Genomic DNA, 15116 nt, shown 5'->3' on the forward strand with positions numbered 1-15116 from the left:
TGTTTGTCTGCCATTTGAAATGAGGATTTTCCTAGTTCAAGGTAATCACCTCTGCTGTCTTTGGGTTCTAATGGGAACAGAGCTCACATAGTATCAGGGGGTGATAAGAATCTGTAACGTGAGAAAGGTACTAAGGCGGTGACTAAATTGATAGGGACCTTGAGTCCTAGAAGTTTGCCATTCTTATGGGTTTTGTTGAAGCATCAAGGTATGGCTAAGAAGAGCTTTAACTGAAGTGGATATGGCATTTGATGACTGTTTTTCCTGTGCACCAGAACTTTTTTCTAGATGGAATTAGAAAGGTCTGCAGCTATTATAAACATCTACATTTGTACTAAGTTGCTGAAAACCACTTTTACTCCCCTTCAGCACTTTCCCCTGCATTCCCTCCTCCCTAATCTACTGTGTTCCTAAGTAAAAATTGTGGTGTACTGTAACAGCAGAATCCTTTAGTGGAACAACAAAGTTTCATAATATTTGCTTTTCCCACATGTAAAAAGGAAATATGTAAATAAATAAAGTATTTGGTTGAACAGTGTGACACGCTTCCAGACACAATAGCAGCTGCCTCCTTCCAGATGGTAAATTCACCATCTGCTACCTCTTTGTGAGCCTGTGCCTTGCATGGACCTTGTGGTGTGTCCATGTTGGGGGACAAAAGTCCTGTTACTGTACCATGAGGTTGCTAAAGGAATGAAGTGTAGTTGTGTTCCTGCTTACAGCAGAAAGTGCTGGCTGGGCCTAGTGAGGCTGGTGTGACTGGGTGTCTGGCACCCGGCCTCTTCCATGGAGGGGAGGAAAATGAAGAAGCTCTTTTTGCAGGCCAGAGGTAACAGCTCTAACTGTAGTGCAACTTATTTCATGACGTTCATCACCTGGTTTATGGCTGTCAGCCACATGATGTGGCTGTGGTGTCAGGACCATTCTCCTAAGCAGCTGTATGTTGTTTGTGTGTATATATAAGCTGTTTGTGATGCTGTTGTGTCTGCCTTCTGTCTGTTTGCTGCAATTGAGATTGTGATACATAGGGTTGGAGTTTTGAACATGCTGGTTTTGATTTAAACTGGCAGAGGAGAGTATTTTCTTGCACAGCTTTTGGCTGGTTTGTGAAACATGGAAGCCTATTACTGGTATTCTCTTAGAAGCAAAATAAAGGTCGCAATTTAGGTGACAAGTTTACATGTTTGTTACAGCAGTTAAATGGGTGGTCACAGAAACAACCACCTAAATTGGGGTCTGTAGTTGGTAAGACGTTTTATGGTTGAATCACTCCATAACATTTGGTTGCAAGGCTACTCGTGTTTTATTTCTTAACGCATCTTACAAAGCTATTGTATTGTCAGGGCACTAGCTGTGATTCAGAATGGCATTTAATTATGTTTGCTCAAAACACTGTGAAAATAGTGGATTGTCAGCATTTAAACATTTCCAAAGTTAATATTAGAAATACAAAAGTGTTCCTAGGTAGGACTAGGCAAGCAAGCAGAGGTGACTGACTAGAAATGATAGGGATCTTGTCTGGCAATGATGAAGGATATACATCTAAGTGGTAGTGAGTTACGGTTTTGAGTGCACACATTTGATAAGTCACAGCCACAAGGGCAGCTTTACGTTTACAAACAGCTAGGCAGGTTTTTTTTATGTGATGCCCTCTTATCTGAACCTTAATTCCTTTCATGAGACTCATAGTGCACTGTAGGTAGGACTTCCTTTTACATCTGTTTAGAAGCTGTATTCGAGGTAAATCAAGAGATCTGGTTAAGCGTTGCTTCTAACTGTGATCACATAAAACTTGAAGCTGTTAAAAATGCTGAAGTTGTTGATCTTGACCGATAAACTTGAAATGGTGCAGAACCTCCGAAGAGGGAAAGGTAGTTTCTTGTGATGTATTTTTGCAGAGACACGGAACTCAAGCTTTGTTGAGATACCTGATTGAGGGTTAAAGCCAGATGATCTGGGATTTATTTTATTTCAGAAGGTTCTGTCCTTCAGAGTGTTCTGCAGTCTTTATTCTCTGATGAAATTACAATGAGTAGGGCAGGTTCTGTAGTTTAGTCATTTCTGTTGTACCTTCTTTGGATAGCATTGAATATTGGATGGATATTCCTTTATGACTGAAAATACAGCCTAAGTGATCTTAACATTTTTCACTAGTATGAATTTGTACTCGGTACACTAGCCAATATTCACAGAAAAATTTATCTGTGGATGTATTTCAAAGCAAAAAAATCCCACAACCTTTTAACAGAAGTATTAAAAACAAGATAATGCTGCTCCTTAATTGAGCATTTGGTATCCTTAAATCAGATCAAGTACTGCAATTTTGTAAAATAGTCTTTACTGTTTGCTGTCAAATTACGTGAAGATAATGATGCAAAATTGTAGAGTGCATCTTCATATAATATTGAAAGCAGGTGATAGCTGGATGAAATATAAGATGTGCACTTCTGAAAATGAAGTCTTTCAACACTCTTACACTGTATATTGCCTGAATAAAGTGGTTCTGTCTAGAGATGAAACTTTGCTCTCTTGAAAAATGCAGTTATTTCCGAACAAGCGTTTTGCATACTCTAGTGGTATCTTAAAAGCTTGTACTTCAGTGTGTATCCTGTTTTTTAAAGATGTGTGCTATCTACAGAGGCTTCCTGAGGATATCACTTGAGCTGTTTTCTGCTATCATTGCTCAATATTGACTGCTCTACTGCCATTTGTATCTTCATATCAGTTGGTAGTTAAATTCAGTGTTAATGCTGTAGTTAAATTCAGCTGTTAACATTTCAAATATGTGCTCAGTGACACTGAATTTAATGGCACTTAGAAGTTAAATAGATATTTTTATTTCGGAAAATAAACCTTTTCTGAAATGGGGGAGCAAATAATTTTTAACCCTGGTTCTACTTTAACAGAACACATTTATTACCAGGTATGCTTGGTATAAAACTGTCGAATGGGAGACTATATATATATATAGCGCCTGTTCAGCATTAGAGGAAGCAGTCTCCAATATGTGGGATATACCACTATATATATATATATACACACACACACACACACACACACATATTGCTGTCACCAGCAGGAGGGTGTCCTCTTTGAACAAAGCTTCTGGTCTTAAAATTTGAGCACGCAAGTTTGTGCTGTCATTATGAGATATCCCAGTCCATTACAGAAAAGTTGAATGTTTTGTTTGCGAGTAATCTTGCCTTTTTGTTTTCCTAGTATATTTTTTTATTAGTAATTTGCATTCTTAACCTTCCCCATTTCAAAACTATGCCTTTAAGTTTGCCATTTAACGCAATGTGTCTCTCAATAGAGTTAAGATTGTTTTTCTGAAGTGAGTGATAAATAGGAATAAATAAAAGATTAGTGAACCTATTGTTAGTTTAAAATAGGCTTCATGGAGTGTTAGTTTCAAAGAATTTCTTGATCAGGAAGGTTTCTTGGGTCTCTAGGGAGGTTCTTACTTGGTGAAAGTCAGTCTGTCCCAGAAAAGCAAAGCCCAGTTGTTGTGACAGGTACCAGGAATGAACAAACTCAGGTTTCAGCCACACTGTGCACACTGACAAGCAGAATATTTCATCCTAGGTACTTCAAAACAGACAGTCTTGATTTTGTTTCATTTTCTAAAGGACCCTCCTGGCAGGGGTAGTGTGATCCACTTTTTTGCAGACCGTCTTTAAGCGACAGGTTTCTGTCCGCAAGGCTGCCTTGCTCTGGAATGGGATGAGACAGGATCTCACTAAGGTAACTCGGCCTCCAGCAGCCTCAAGTGCTGTATGTTGTACAGACACAGCAGCGCTTTTTCTGGTTTAACTTGTTTTGATCAGGATGAGGAAGAGAAGCAAAGGAGAGCTATACTAGCAAGCACACAGCTTTGCCAGGGTAAACAGTATCTATGCTGGTGCTGCTTCTGCTGGTATACATGATGTTTATCCGTTTAGTCTATCTGATTTTCATTCTGATAAAAGCTCTCAAAACTTTTGCTTCATTTCACAGAAAAAAAAAAATACTTCTGGTCAGGTTTTATCAACAGCCCAGCTATTAATTGTTTTTTTAACTGTAATCTCTGCAATTTTTGGTGTTCTTGCGTATATTAGTTCAAAAGGTCATTTACATATCTCTTCCAAAATGCATTTTTATGACTCTTGCAAGACATATGTGAACTGTTAGAACTAAAAGGCAAATGATCTGAAGTGGTAAATTATTTAAATTGTCTAAAACCGTGGCTCTATGGAAGCTGATGTTTTCTTGAGTGTAGAAATTAAAGGTTGAATTAAGCATAGTTAGTTGAGGGATGCAGAGCTAATAAATTATTACAGTATGTAGCTCCGGAACATGCTGTGGCTTTCTGAAGGTAATGAGAAAGATGATTGGCTTTATACTTGAATGGTGCACTCCATTGCTGCCTTTTTTTTTTCCTTCTTTTAAAAAAAAAAAAAAAAAACCAACCAAACTAATACTTCATCATTTGTAGTAGAATGAGTGTTCTGACAAAAGCTGTGTAAATAAACTGAGGTAAAGTGAATGAATGCTTGAATGGTAACAGTCTAACCTTTACACTAAAGTGTCCCTTTGTCATATTTTGCAGTCTCTGATATACCATGCATCTGCACTTGCTTTGAATTGATAGGGTATGCATTGTGATTAGGAAAGACTGGGGGCTGGATAGTGGTCTGGTGACTGCTGTCACTCCAATTCAGTGCAGGCTTTGCTAAAGCAGTATCTGTGTCAGGTGAGAAACAGGTTGTTACAAGTAATTTTTTAATTAATGATTTTGGAAAATCCAGCCTGAACTGAAGTCCCTGTAGGCTTAAATACAACAGTCTTCTGGGTCAGATCAGTCACCTCTGGTTCTGTTTATTTAAAATAAGCAAATTAGGGAGGAGAGAAAAGCTGATGAAATGTGTAGACCCCCCAACCCTTGGGATGGTTCACTGAGAGAAGTAGGTTACCTGAAAAACTATGCTGTCTTCAAAATATTTATTGGAAGTAAATAAACTGGGAGTTTGAACATGCAAAGACGTGATAACTGTGAAGCAAAGGTGTGGAGTTACATCAGTTTTGACTGAAAGCTTTTGTTAGTTTCATAGGTCTCTTCTGTGAGAATAAGCAAAAACCTTAAGTTCTAAGGATGCCTGTTGTTATTCTTTTCTCAGGTGGTATCATGGAAAACTTGACAGAACAATTGCAGAAGAACGTCTGCGACAAGCAGGAAAACCTGGAAGTTACCTTATTCGAGAGAGTGATCGGAGACCAGGTTCATTTGTGCTTTCCTTCCTTAGTAAAACAAATGTCAATCATTTTAGGTGAGAATTAAAAGTTTTACTTGAAAATACTGTGATCTGTTTATTTTTGGTTTTAGAACAGAATAAACAGAAAACAATCATTGTATTATAATTGAATATTTTTGACTCTTCATTCTTGCATGGCACAGCTTTTTACTTTTGTTTAATTGTTTAAAATGTGCTGCTTAAAAATTACTTTATAGGCTAAAGAAGAAAAATGTGAGGAAACCAGCAACATCTGGATAGAGAAGTCTGTCTAAACCAGTTGTGAATAGACTTAAGGCAACATGCAGGTTTCATTAGTCAGGGAGATTGTTTTAGTCTGTTCCGTAGTGGCCGTTGTAGCTCACAGGACATACTTGAAGTGCAAGAACATCTGGTTGCTTCCTTAATTTTGAGGGAAAAACTCCCAAAGACTAAAAAACAAAAAGAAACAAAGAGATTATATATTTAATAATCTGAAGGTTTGATGGAAACAGCTTTCAGTATGTGTTAACATTAGTTGTTCCAAATACAAGTAGCTCTTTGTCCAAAGTTGTAACTAGGGTTATTTTACCATTGCCAAATTGTGTACACTAGTAAGTTCATTTATGCATTAGTGTGAATGAGATGTATTCTGAGAAGAGCTTGAAGGTTAGTCAGCAAGCAGAGTGCTGCAGTGTAATGTTCATCTTTACAAAATAGGAAAGCAAATGTTTCTGCAGCAGTAGAAGAAGTCTTTGTCATAGGATCATAGAATCGTTTAGGTTGGAAAAGATCTTTAAGATCATCCAGTCCAACCATTAACCTCACATAACCAAGTTCACCACTAAATCAATTAAGGGTAGAGTATTAATTTCGTGTTTCCTGGTCTGGTGGCTGGATTATTTTTTAATGAAAGTAAAAACTAGGAACCATTAAGGTTGGAAAGGATGTCTAAAGATCATCAGTCCAAACATCAACCCAACACCACCGTGCCCACTAAACCATGTCCCAAAGTGCCATGGCTGCCTGTTTTTTGAACACCTCCAGGGATGGTGACTCCACCACCTCTCTGGGCAGCCTGGTCCAATGCTTGACTACCCTTTCTGTGAAGAAATTTTTCCTAATATCCAATCTAAACCTCCCCTGGCGCAGCTTGAGCCCATTTCCTCTCATCCTATCACTAACCACATGGGAGAAGAGACCAACACCCACCTCACTACAACCTCCTTTCAGGTAGTTGTAGAGAGCAATAAGGTCTCCCCTCAGCCTCCTCTTCTCCAGGCTAAACAACCCCAGTTCCCTCAGCCGCTCCTCATAAGGCCTGTGCTCCAGACCCTTCACCAGCTTCTTTGTCCTTCCCTGGACATGCTCCAGCACCTCAATGTCCTTCTTGTAGTGAGGGGCTCAAAACTGGACACAGTATTCCAGGTGTGGCCTCACCAGTGCCGAGTACAGGGGGACAATCACCTCCCTGTTCCTGCTGGCCACACTATTCGTGATACAAGCCAGGATGCTGTTGGCCTTCTTGGCCACCTGGGCGGGCACACTGCTGGCTCATGTTCAGCTGGATGTCAACCACCACCCCCAGGTCCTTTTCTGCCGGGCAGCTTTCCAGCCACTCTTCCCCAAGCCTGTAGCGTTGCATGGGGTTGTTGTGACCCAAGTGCAGGACCCAGCACTTGGCCTTGTTGAACCTCATGCAGTTGGCCTTGGCCCATAGGTCCAGCCTGTCCAGGTCCCTCTGCAGGGCCATCCTACCCTCGAGCAGATCGACACTCCCACCCAACTTGGTGTCATCTGCAAACTTATTGAGGGTGCACTCAATCTCCTCATCCAGATCGTTGATAAAGATATTGAACAAGACTGGCCCCAAAACAGAGCCCTGGTGTCTGTATAATGAGTATTGAGTATAATGAGATGCTTTGATTATTCCAAAGTAATTTCTCAACTTTTAATATGGATGCTAAACTAACTGTAAGAAAGTGACTGATTTGTAAAGGTGTTTGTTTTCTGCATTGTACAATCAAGTGCAGCTGTTTGTTGTTAAAATATTTTAGTACTTTGTTAAATTTATGCAAGCCTGTCATAAAACGTGTATGTCCTGCATGATACAAAAAATAATGCTGTTGTGTCCACTTGTGCATTATTTCATTGTGAATTATTTTATTGTGAATCACCACTTCCTTTAGAGTCTTAACGTACTGGTGTATCATGCAATATATATCTGCAATTTTTTATTAAATACTCATTAGCTAAGATTTACTTACATGTTTATAGAGAGCTTGTAGTACTGCATTTTGCTGAAAGTAGGCACTGCTTTAAAAATTAAACATTATCCTGACTTCCTTTTTCTTAAAAAAAAAAAAAAGTAGCAAAAGATTTTCTTTCATCAAGCTTCTTTTTTTTTTTTTTTTAATTTTTTTTTTATTAACAGGATTATTGCCATGTGCGGAGACTATTACATTGGTGGACGTCGTTTTGCTTCACTCTCAGACCTAATAGGTTATTACAGTCATGTGTCCTGTTTGCTGAAAGGGGAAAAGCTCTTATTTCCGGTAGCGCCTCCAGAGGCAAGTAGTAAAATTTTACTAGTAAAGTTTTTAAGTGTCATTTACTTAAATGTTAGTAACTTTTATCACCATTTGTAGTTTTCTCTGAAAAAAGCATTGTAGAAAGTTTCCTGTAGTTCTACGTGGGCTAAGCCTCCATTGAATTATAAGGAATATAAAAATACATTCTTACTGATACAAAGTAATGATTTAAAAAAAAATTGCTACTTAATGAAAATATGTAATGAGAAAACTAGATGTTAGGTGTTGCAGTTAACTCCAAATGTAGTAATAGCATTGTAAGTAAATAGAGTTAAACAAGAAGAAAATGTGCAGTTCTTGGCTAGTAAAGAGCACCATTGTAATGTAACCTCTACTGTTTTGTGATATTTTGTGTATTTAACAACGGTTTCAAACTGTGCATCCTGGAAATAACCAAGGTGTATGAAAATGGGTCTTCTTTCACATGCCCATTCTTAAAACAATGTAAGTAATTAAAATGAAACAAAACAGTACATAATGTCCCCCCCCAAACAAAACCCAAAACCTAAATATGTTTCTGAATGTTAAACTTCTGCAAATTTCGGCTCTCAGTGGAAGAAATGTTAAAACTATACTTTTATGGGAATTACCTTACTGGTCATTTATTTTGAAGATGATAAGCATATGTTATCTGTCATGCTAGAAGATGAAACAAAATGAGCTCTCGTAGCTAACTGTATGAACTACGCTTTTCTCGCTCTCAGTGGTTTTGAGCTTTGGAAATTTAAAACTGGCAAGGAGGATATAAGTGACTGTTACCAGTCCTTTGCCTCAGAATAACATAACACTGGGGAGAAGGATTATCTTTGCTCTCTTCTCTTCAATTGTAGCCTGTGGAGGACAGGAGGAGAGTTCGAGCAATTCTACCTTACACCAAAGTGCCAGAAACTGATGAAATAAGGTATGTTTTAATAATAGTAGCAGTTGTGCAATTCTCAAGAGTATTTATAAATACTGGTGATTTAAGTATGTGTTCATATGCAAATACTGTCCAGTTGCATCTTAACACAGTTAGGTTAAAGGATGATGCCTCTCTGTTTTTTTTTGTTGGAAATAGCAATAAGACTTTCTATTCTTGGTGTATTTGTTTGTATTAATTGTAAGGGAAGTTACATTAGGTTTACAGAAGTAAAACTAGTACTGTTATAATTTTCAGATACGTTTTACAAAGCCCTACATTTTTCTCCAAGAGGTTAGATTTGTGTATGAAAGAATTCTGTGCAGAAATGCCTCATGTGAGTGTGTGAAATAAGTAAGCTAGGCTTATTTTCATGAGCAGCCACAGAACTAACTAATAGCAGATAAATGGTTCAAGCCAAACCAATTCTGACCACTAGAAAGAAAATGTAAGCGTTGACTACTCATAAATGGAAGGGTAGAGTATTTAATGCCTTCTTTGAAATAAGAAAAAAGGACTGATGTTAAAAAAGCTTTGCCTTTAATGTTTTAGTATTCATTTTCTTACCTGTGCTTAGAAACTTGGTGACTATTTTTTCTAAGTTCTCTTTACTTCTCTATCCATCAAATGGAGCAAGAATGATTCTCCCTTCCCCTTCCCCTTCCCCTTCCCCTTCCCCTTCCCCTTCCCCTTCCCCTTCCCCTTCCCCTTCCCCTTCCCCTTCCCCTTCCCCTTCCCCTTCCCCTTCCCCTTCCCCTTCCCCTTCCCCTTCCCCTTCCCCTTCCCCTTCCCCTTCCCCTCCCCTCTCCTTTTGGAAAGAGTGTATTGAACAAGTAATACTTTTAAATGTTTAATCTCCCATAATTTTAAGATCTTAAAAAATTACTGAATTGCAGGCCTAGCTGTCATATTCTCATACTTTTCTGTTAACTGTTACTCACTTTTTTCCTAACATTGGTACCTCAGTAATTTCTTAGGGGTTGTCCGTACTCCCCACCTTTCTTGCGTTTTCATGAGGTGCTATGTGGAAAGGAAACAAAACCAACTGTCCCATATCTAACAGAAGAGCATGTGCTGATTACTCGGAATTGATACTGCTTTTCTGAGATGTCATAATAATTTTTTTTCAGATGGAAAAGTAGGAGGATTTGAAGGAGATTTGTAGTGATTTCCATTCTCTCTAATGAGACAGTCTTGGTTTCATAAGTCGATTTAACATACCAGTTAAATTGGGAATTGGCTTAGTTTTGGGCGTATTAGCCTAAGATATAGAGAAAGGTATATGAGAGCTTTATATCTTCATTGCGATGGAAATTTATCCCAAGGCTTACAGTCCAGTCCTATCTGACCTCTTTAAAGAATGCTGTGAGGATACTTGTCTTTTGAGATTATGGGTTTTTTAAGCAGATGAGAAGGTGGTAAGACAGGGGAGGGACTCTTAACTGCATATTGCAAGTAAGGCTTCCTACTGTGTGTAAGAATAAAAAGATAAACTGAGCCTGTTAAGTGCCTTATTCCACTCACCAACTTAAGAGGAAAAGGCATTTTATTACTTTGCTATCATAACAAAAATTGTAGAAAATTACACCTTTTTCTCCCTCTTTTAGGATACAGATAAAATGTAAAGTTCTGTGCTTGGGTTTTGAGATCCACGTGGCTAATAGTTCTGTTCATGGCATAGCGGGGATCACAGTTCTTAGTTTGATCTAGGTCAAATTAATATGCTCTTGAAGACTTTATGCATTTCAGAAAATCTTAAAATTTTAATATCACAGTTAATATTTAGGAAGTTTGAAGTATTACAGGGTTAATTTCAGCCTGTGTTCCATGCAGTAACTTAATATATAGTTCTTTGTAATGGAGCTGATGGAGGGTGCTCTTGCTGTCTGTCACCCATTCATAGAATTTAGGTTCATTAGCAGCTGAATTTATTCTGTGTTTTCAATAGTGGTTTTTTGCTTTTTGTTCTTTAATTCTTGCTGTTTGCTTTGCACTCAAGTTAACACCTTTTCTGTTAGTCTGCTTCAAATGAGAGAAATGCCGGAGAAATTTGCTATGTAATTTTCAACTGAAATAGTAGTTAAAGAGGTTTAATACTTCATTGCTATTTCCATCAAACTTGATTAAGAAGTTTTGCTGTGCCACAGTGAGAAGTTTTCATACGACCTGAGTTTGAGATAACACTTCAGGAATAACTTACACTAACATTCCAGAAATGAAACTCCCCTAGACATGTTAATACTTCTTATTTATGCTTTTCTTGTAGCTAATTGCATGGCTTCACTGGTAACTGTTCTGTATGCTCTTTGTAAGTGCTACTACATATGTGTCTTCTTATGTGAGAACGTATAGAATAGATTTTCCACAGGCTTTTATTATACAAGATTAATTCTTGATGAAAGGAGTACTTTTTTTTTATAGACTATTAAGGGTATCTCTGGTTATTTTACTTGTGTTTAGTATTTGATCCTTCTTGATAAAAGAACAAAATTACCATCTTCTAATATTGTTGTGGTGTTATTTTTGTTTTATATATCCTTAGCTCACTTTGAAGTTGACAGAACTGAAGTATGCATTAGATACTAAATGTAAATCAAAAGTATAAATACTCATACATAGTAGCCACTGTGAAGATAAATACATGATATGCTTGGGGTATCAAGTAATGCGTTTTTCACAAACAGGTTTTCTCAAATATTTTGCGGAAATCATACTGAAGAATTTGTTGTGTTCATTAAACTTTATGTTATGATTAGGGCCACAAAAATGATCTGAGGGCTGGAGCACCTGTCCTATGAGGACAGGCTCAAGAGCGTTGGGGTTGTTCAGCCTGGAGAAGAGAATGCTGTGGGGAGACCTTAAAGGGGGCCTATAGGAAAGATGGGGGCAATCTTTTTAGCAAGGCCTGTTGTGACAGGACAACAAGTAATGGTTTTAAACTCAAGAAGAATAGATTTAGACTAGACATAAGAAAGAAATTTCTTACAATGAGGGTGGTGAAGCACTGGCACAGGTTTCCCAGAGAGGTGGTAGAGGCCCCATCCCTGGCAACATTGCAGGTCAGGTTGGCTGGGGCTCTGAGCAGCCTGATGTGGTTAAAGCTGTCCCTGGTCACTGCAGTGGGGTTGGGCTAGATGACCTCTAAAGGTCCCTTCCAACCCAAAGCATTCTGTGATTCTGTGATTGTACCTCTGATTTAAATCTTGCTGTAACCCTCTTCAGTTTCCTTAAAGGAGACATGTTTATTGTCCATAATGAATTGGAAGATGGCTGGATGTGGGTTACAAACCTACGGACAGATGAGCAAGGTCTTATTGTAGAAGACCTGGTAGAAGATGTGGTAAGTAATTTTTATATTCAGATTTCTTAAATGAATGAGACTTTTGTAAAAATGATATCGAAATAAACCAAAACTAGTGACATTTAATTGTCTGTTTTCTAGTTACCTACTTTTCTAAACCTAGAATTTGATTTACTTCTTTTAAAATAGTATAACAAACCTTTAAGCCTAATTCAGTATCAAAAAAGTGTTTACCCACATGTTGTCCAAAGAGAAGTACAAATGAATAGTACTGTAAATTTACTAGGCAGTTTCCTAAACTTGACTGTCCTGGTAAAGAATCTGCTACTCATTTAATTGCATTTCTTTTTTATATATGCCATGAGATGTTCACAAACTGTACAGAATGTAATTTTACCTTATGGTAGGTCTCTGTTTTTTTTAAGGATGAAGTTAAAATGGGTTAAAAATGTATTGATGAGTTAATTACACATAGAAGGGCTTGTGTGGGCTCAGGAAACTAACCGGGTGACCTGCAGATAATTCAGATACTGTAGGAGAACAGATGGCTTAGTATACTTCAGAAGGAAAAAAAAAAAAAAGAAAAATACTTTTTTTTAACAAGCTCAGCCTTGCTTTGGAGTCAAATATTATCAAATATTCTTGATAATATTTTCCTGCACAGTACACGTGTTTTGCTAATAGCACTGTTACCTGCAGATGCTTCTCACAGATCTATGTCAGGATGTGAATGGCTAAATTGAAGTGGCAGTACTAGACTATTGAACTATAGACTGATATATCAGTGGTTAAGTTAACCTTAGGAAAGCTGAGATTTTAAAAAGTTACCACCTCTAAAGAAGGACTTGAAATATGACAGAAGCAACCTCTGAAATAACATATTTTGGCTGAATTTCCACTTAGTGAATGAAGAGGAAAACTTCTTTTCATAGAACTGCAATAAGCCCTTTAGTTCAAAAATGTCTCAGACTTCTTAGTGTTTTTTTTTTTTTTTTATCAGAAGGTCTTAACCTATGAAGTTTATTTTTTTTTTAAACTGAGCTGTACTGTTGTCATGCACTTAATATGTTAATTTTCTCATTAGGGAAGAGAAGAAGATCCACATGAAGGCAAAATGTAAGGATTTTTGTTTTGTTATTAAAAGCAATCATAACTGTTTGTAAACTTCAGCTATGATATTTCCCAATTTTGGGAAGGTGATCCAAAGAGATTTATTTTTTCATCTCAAGACTTTTTTCTATACTAGCTGCTGAAGATGCATGGATAATTCACATGAAAGAGTCCTGTAATAGGTATGCTTATTGCTAATGGGTTTTGCAGTGTTAAAACCTTAGATGAGTCCCTGTACAATCACTTTCAGCCAAAATATGCACAATGGAGTATTTCTTTGACATAGTGTTTGCCTTAGAGGTAACCTTTTTTCAGATCTGCACAACTCTAAATGCTGGAGAGACAGCAAAGTACCTTTAGAAAAATGATAGTGTGATAGTTACAGCTTGTCTCTGTTGGCCTCATGTAATAACACTTAAGCTATAAAGAGAAAGATGGAGGACTATAAGATTTGTTCTATTTGCTTAAATACTTTTATTTTTTTTAAGATTGAATACAATTTAGAATCAACAATGTATTGATATGTCAAGCTGTTGATAGATTATTTTTAGTAGTAGAGTGGCAGAAGAAAGTTCAAAAAAATATCTAGTGGCTTGATTATTCCATGTGTCCTCCATTTTCTTGCCATATTTGCACCTGCTGCTTTTACTCTGTTGCCCAGTTGTGGTCTCCAAGAGGCTGATGGCTGAATGAGACATTTCTTGTTATTCTTAATAGCAGACAGAAAATCACTGGTGTATTTGTGTTTGTTTACTGTTTGCTGGTGTTCTGCTAGTCAATCTGGCAGTAGGGCTGCCTTCAAATGTAGGATTTTTTATTTTATTTATTTGGAAACTGGTTTGTAGCAAATGCTTGGAGCTTTGATACTGCCTGTGCACAATTATTTGTGCCACTCAGAGGAATCCTGGGGAGATGGTGATTCCTTTGAACGTTCCAGCAGCCAGAAGTTACCCTTTAAAGGTAGTATAGAAAGTAAGTTAGAATTAGAGCTCTTTTCTGATACATAAAAAAGCCGTATTTTCATCTTTCCTTTAAAGGACAGAGTAAGCTATTAAGTTGTAGCATGTCAATCTGTTCTGTACAGTTGTAAGTATCAGGATGAGACTGGACAGAGGCTGCTGAACTTCTTAGGGCACTGCTCTGACACAGGACTCTGGGAAGGTACAAGGTGTGACATCAAAGCAGTTTGTATTCAGTAGTCTAACAAAGCTAGGTTTTAATTTCCACAGCTTCTGGCAAAATTCAGTTTGAGTTTTTCTGTACAGTTTTTAACCTCCTTGTTTGAGCTTTGGATTTCATGATTCAAGTAAATTGCTGTATGAGACTGACTTCAAATAATGAGTATCAAATTATCTGTCCTTTAGGCAATTCATTTTCATCTCTAAACACAGTTGGATTTGAACTTCAACTCCAAGCATTGGACATTTTTATTGAAATTAATTTATTCATATACCTGTTAATGTTAGTTTTTTCATGCTTTTGGTAGAACAGAATCAAAATAGCATAATCATTCATTATCTCATCTATATGTATTAGGTCTTTTTAAATAAAGATCAATTCATAGGTGCCAGAGCCTTGGATGTCACCACAGCCAAAAAAGAGAGCTGGTAGTCTTGCTTTCTAATTTTTCTCTTCATCTTTGTTAAGATGGTTCCATGGGAAGATCTCCAAACAAGAGGCTTACAATTTGCTGATGACAGGTACTGGTATTTCTGGTTGAAATGCAGTGGTAGTGAAATGGCACAAAGTGATCCTATTAAACTGTGCCAAAACTTCCGTTTATGTGTGAACATATATGAATGTCTTAGTCTGAGCAGCCCTTGTGGTTGTTACCTTCGTAGAATACTACATTGGAGAAAAACTATTGTGGCTATGAGTACTGAGTATGTTCTCAAGTATAGTTAATTTAATAATTATTGATTGAAATAATTTTTAAAATTAATGTTTGTGTAATAAATTATTTCATG

The 15116-nt window shown here is 37.3% G+C and overlaps 1 protein-coding gene across 1 annotated transcript in view; it reads left to right on the forward strand.

Annotated features, from left to right (window-relative positions):
- The window catches only part of RASA1 (RAS p21 protein activator 1), a 71641-nt gene that overhangs the window by 11819 nt on the left and 44706 nt on the right, over positions 1-15116 (forward strand). Inside the window, exons 2-7 of the mRNA XM_075725837.1 lie at positions 5157-5306; positions 7684-7819; positions 8671-8741; positions 11961-12078; positions 13124-13155; positions 14797-14849. Of these exons, the coding sequence (XP_075581952.1) occupies positions 5157-5306; positions 7684-7819; positions 8671-8741; positions 11961-12078; positions 13124-13155; positions 14797-14849 (560 nt within the window). The remainder of the gene's footprint in view (positions 1-5156; positions 5307-7683; positions 7820-8670; positions 8742-11960; positions 12079-13123; positions 13156-14796; positions 14850-15116) is intronic.

This window comes from Pelecanus crispus, chromosome Z, assembly GCF_030463565.1.
Source record: "Pelecanus crispus isolate bPelCri1 chromosome Z, bPelCri1.pri, whole genome shotgun sequence".
Lineage (NCBI taxonomy): Eukaryota > Metazoa > Chordata > Aves > Pelecaniformes > Pelecanidae > Pelecanus > Pelecanus crispus.